The sequence below is a fragment of the Echinops telfairi genome, unplaced genomic scaffold (genome assembly GCF_000313985.2).
Source record: "Echinops telfairi isolate 266 unplaced genomic scaffold, ASM31398v2 ScPeMD7_3;HRSCAF=10, whole genome shotgun sequence".
In the NCBI taxonomy this organism is placed as follows: Eukaryota; Metazoa; Chordata; class Mammalia; order Afrosoricida; family Tenrecidae; genus Echinops; species Echinops telfairi.
Genome location: NW_022103899.1, coordinates 27,385,373 through 27,390,570, shown reverse-complemented (window position 1 = coordinate 27,390,570; position 5,198 = coordinate 27,385,373). Strand labels below are relative to the sequence as shown.

Sequence of the window (5,198 nt, the reverse complement as noted above, 5' to 3'; positions counted from 1 at the left end):
AGTGATACAGGAGGTGATACTGAAGTAGGGTGGACCCTAATCTAATCTCAGTGCTGTCCTTATGAAAGAGAAGAACGGACACAGAAAGACAGACACGGGAGGGAGGATGCCGTGTGACCTCCAGCTGCAAGCCACGGAATGCTTGGAGTTACCAGAAGCTAGGAGAGAGGCATGAAGCTTCCCCACCAAAGCCTCGGAAAGAAGCAACATGAACCGTCATAACAACCTGATCTCAGACTCTCCCACTCTTGCCTCCCGAACTGTGAGGCTAACCAATTTCTAGCCTTAGGAGCCACCCAGAGTTAGGGTATTTTGTTACAACCGTCCTAGGAAAGAAAACCAGAGCATTTACCTGAGTCCTGTGTATGTCCTGGAAAGGCACCTGCCCGCTGGCTAATTCACAGGCCGTAATCCCAACACTGTAAATATCTGACTTCACATTATAGCCATGCAAATCCTGTAGAGAAGCACAATTAATGCGAAGTCCTTTAATGTAAAGAGTGAATTACACACTTCTAAACATGTGCTCTTTTGATAAATGATGGTGAACAACAGTGGAGGGGGGAGGGGAGTGGGGAATCCCGGAAGCAACAAATCAAGATATACCTCATATATGGTGCATATATATTTAAGTCCTACTATAAATGAGACTTTTGACAGGAGAAAAACATCTCACAGTATGTCATTCACCGATCTAAATTTAAAGGCATGACTGTCCTTTAGTCAAACTGAGAAGACACTTGAGACGCACAGACACCCCAATGGAACGGCCACATCTGACCTGTCTCAGTAGTTCTGGACTCAGCCACGGCTGCACTGAAGTGCTGAACTGTGGGAAATCATACACAGCCCTATGCCTCTGTCCGTGCTTAACCAGACTATGCAGATGGGACAGGCCAGAGAGGGTCACTAGGCCATCACCAGAAATGAGGATATGGCTGGCTTTAATACTCCTAGAACAAAAAGAAACAATCCTAAATACTAGGAAATTGGCCAATAGTGAAAGAATAAAAATCCAGTCAAGACAAAGCCAGGTATACGCTCAGATATGAAATGCTCTTTATAAAATGGCAGCTCCCTGAAACACCCAAGGGATTAAGAAATTCCTTCAGCGCTTCAAGATATAACTAAACAAGGAAAAATATACCTACCTGTTTGGAATTAACAATATGTTTTCAAACAAGGAACACAACCAATTATTATATTATTTTAGGAAGTTGTTACAAAGTAGCTGAGGTGAAGTCTAAAAAATGTACTTAAGATAAATAATGTAAAGTAAATGCACTGTTGTCTAATAAAAGATAGCCTCTTTATATAGAATCATTTGGAAAGGAATGTCTTATATGAAAATTTCTTGTGTCGAATAAGTGATCAAATAGCTTTAGTTCATCTAAAACAGACTTTGGACACTAAAAGGGTGTGGTAGTCAACAGCCCAGGAAAATACAATAAAACCTCAATGAATTAAAACAGCCTGTCAGAAAAACCTCAGTTAACTACAATACTGTATCTCAAAACAAAAACAGTAAGACCAAGCTTTAAGGTGCTTGAGACAAACAATAAGAAAGCAAGCTTATTTTAAAGTAACCCAATCAGGCAACACAAGTTTTCTTAGAAAAGCCCTCCTATGAACATTCTCCACCTACGATTTGGTAACAAGACCATTGGTATTTAGATAATGTCAAGGTGCAACACAAGATTTGAGGTATCGAAAGTTTAATTGCAACTTGTACAAACAAATATGATATAAACCTGAACTGCAGATAAAGCAGCTCTTCATTTACTGAAAAAACAAAACAAAAACAAACACTCTTAAGTAGGATCCCATTCCCTGCAGCTGTCTCCCAGACAGGATTCCACACCCTCCCTCGACTTTGGGTGCTCCCTGAAGGCGGGCACTCCACCCAACAGCGAGCACAGCACTTAGCGCGGAGGAGGAGCCCTGTGTTTTCCTGGTGAACATAAAATGCCAGCAACCACTTCACCTGCCAATCTCTTCCTCCCTCCGCCTTCCCTTATTCATCTGCTGTTTCTTCTCTTCACACTAAACTGTGCCTTCCTACAGATTCCCTAGGAGACTGCATTTTGTAAAATACAAATAAGTAAATACCTGTGAAGATAGCCATTTTGGTGCAGATAGTTCAGCCCCCTCACTGCACCAAAGAGAATGTTTCTTATTAAAGTTTCACTCATTCCTTCAGGAAAGTAAGTCCTCAAGAGCTGACTTGCTGAACCTGAAAAAAAAAGTCTTTAAGTCTTTAGATGAACTTTGAAAGTAATCTTGCTTATAACTAGAGCTTAGATTTTTTAAAAAACATTTTATTAGGGGCTCATACAACTGTTATCGCAATCCATACACACATCAATTGTGTAAAGCGCATTTGTACATCATTCTCAAAACATTTTCTCTCCACTTAAACCCCCGACATTAGGGCCTCATTTTTCCCCTCCCTCCCCCATGTGCCCTTGATAGTTTATAAATGGGTATTTTGTCATATCTTGCCCTGTCCGACGTCTCCCTTCACCCACTTTTTGGTTGTTTGTCCCCCAGGGAGGAGGTCACATATAGTTCCTTGTAATCGGTTCCCTCTTTCCTACCCACTCTCCCTTTACCCTCCCTGTTTTGCCACTCACACCACTGGTCCTATAGGGCTCATCCGTCCTGGATCCCCTGTATTTTCAGCTCCCACCTGTACCAGTGTACATCCTCTGGTCTAGCCAGACTTGCAAGGTCGAATTCGAGTCATGGTAGTGGGAGCGGGGAGGAAACAATTAGGAATTAGAGGAAAGTTGTATTTCTCATCGTTGTTACATCGCACCCTGACTGGCTCATCTCCTCCCTGAGACCCCTTTGCAAGGGGATCTCCAGTGGCCTACTAATGGGCTTTGGATTTCCACTCCACACTCCCCCCATCATTCACTATGGTAAGATTTTTTGTTCTGATGATGCCTTATACCTGATCCCTTTGACACCTTGTGGTTTCATAGGCTGGTTTTGTTTTTCCATGTGGGCTTTGTTGCTTCTGAGCTAGATGGCCGCTTGTTTACCTTCAAGCTTTTAAGACCCCAGACGCTATATTTTTTGATAGCCGGGCACCATCAGCTTTCTTCGCCACATTTGCTTATGCACCCATTTGTCTTCAGTGATCCGTTCGACACCTCATGATCACACAGGTTGATATGTTGTTCCATGTGGGCTTTGTTGCTTCTGAGCTAGATGGCCGCTTGTTTACCTTCAAGCTTTTAAGACCCCAGACGCTATATCTTTTGATAGCCGGGCACCATCGGCTTTCTTCACCACATTTGCTTATTCACCCGCTTTGTCTTCAGCGGTTGTGTCGGGAAGGTGAGCATCATAGAATGCCAATTTACTAGAAGAAAGTATTCTTGTGTTGAGGGAGTACTTGAGTGGAGGCCCAATGTCCTTCTGCTACCTTAATACTAAACCTATAAATGTAGGTTCATAGATCTATTTCCCCATCCTCATATAAATATATTTGCATATGTACATGTCTTTATCTAGACCTCCATAAATGCCCTTTGCCTCCCAGCTCTTTCCTCTATTTCCCTTGATTCTCCTCCTGTCCCACTATCATAGTAGAGCTTAGATTTTCATTACAACACCCACCACCACTCACACACACACAGTGTTCTACTTTCGAGTCTAATTATTTTCCTATGTAGAGGTAATTTTCCTTCAGAAATCTTTAAAATGTTTTGATCTAATGATGCCCTACAGATTAGTAAAAAGAACTAGTCATTTTTTAACATTACTTTAAAAAACACAAAGTGTGTGAATATGTATGTGCTGTCTGTTTGTTAATTCAGGGTCAATTCACGAAACCTGTCTTAAAAATCAAAGCTCCAAAATGTATGTATTTATTCAATCAACACATTTATTGAACATGACTGTGCTAGGTACTGTGTGCACTTGGTGACACCAACAGGAAAGATACAGACAAGTCCAGTGAGAGCAGCACAGGTGCTTACAATGCAGTGGAAACCAGTCAGGGAGGTGTGCACAGGAGGGACAGGCTACTGCTGTCCACTGAGAGAGAGAGAAAGAGAGGAGGGCCAGCGAGGGGAGCAGCCAGCTTGTGCAAATGCACCAAATGCGTGCTGAGGCTGTGGTGGTTCCCCTGATGTCAGACATATTCTACTTCTGTGTGAAGACTAAACATCCAACATAATACAGAAATAGAAATGTGCTAGGAAATCTAGAATTGGCCATTTATAAATTTTAAGTAATAAACCACAAACTTAAGGAGCTCACTCAACCTTATAAATCATAGCATCCAGGCTAAATAACGAGCCAATTTATCTTAAAACCAGCTTTCTTACCATAAGCCTTAAATGGAGATATCACCCAAAGCCAGCTGCCAACAGTGAAAACTGTCCAGTACGTTGTGATATTGGGGTGCCGCTGGAAGTGGGATAGAGCCACTGATTTCTAGGAGAGACACAGAAGAGACCAGGCATTTAAAACCAACCTTTTACCCCTTTGTGCTGTGACAGCAGTAGTGGCAGTGAGTGCCCCTTGGGGGTCAGTGTTTTTCTCTCTTTAAACCTCACGTGCCATGTTATTCCCAAGTTACCCAAGTGGGAACTTCAAGTAAGTCGGAAAGCATGTCTGTGAGTATGAGCATGGAGCTGGCAAGTGGACACAGGCTACGGGCGTTGGTTTAATCCCAAAGGCCACATTCTTAAATACTATGTTCTGACTATAAGCAAATCTGAAAATACAAAGGCGAAAGTCCTTCCTGACAAAAATGAGCCTTAAAGAAAAACCACTGTCAACATTCTCATACAGCTTTTCCTGTACTTATATCCATGTACCTACACGGGTAAGTCAAAAGGTATTTCTACAAAGTCATAGAAACCTTTATTAAACGAAAATATCAAACTGAAGTTATTGTTTCTTGACATGTCCTCTACCTAGTTCTATATACCTCTAGTTCTATACCCCTCTAGGTCTATACCCCTCTAGGTCTATACACCTCTAGTTCTATACCCCTCTAGGTCTATACACCTCTAGTTCTATACCCCTCTAGGTCTATACACCTCTAGTCCTATACCCCTCTAGTTCTATACCCCTCTAGGTCTATACCCCTCTAGTTCTATACCCCTCTAGGTCTATACCCCTCTAGGTCTATACACCTCTAGTTCTGTACCCCTCTAGGTCTGTACCCCTCTAGGTCT

The 5,198-nt window shown here is 42.3% G+C and overlaps 1 protein-coding gene across 1 annotated transcript in view; it reads right to left on the bottom strand.

Annotated features, from left to right (window-relative positions):
* STRADB (STE20 related adaptor beta) overlaps positions 1-5,198 on the bottom strand; it is a 21,249-nt gene that overhangs the window by 2,828 nt on the left and 13,223 nt on the right. The window contains exons 8-12 of the mRNA XM_045296638.1: positions 4,341-4,449; positions 2,110-2,233; positions 782-953; positions 274-457; positions 119-141 (exon numbers count right to left, since the gene is read on the bottom strand). Coding sequence (XP_045152573.1) covers positions 119-141; positions 274-457; positions 782-953; positions 2,110-2,233; positions 4,341-4,449 — 612 coding nt within the window. The remainder of the gene's footprint in view (positions 1-118; positions 142-273; positions 458-781; positions 954-2,109; positions 2,234-4,340; positions 4,450-5,198) is intronic.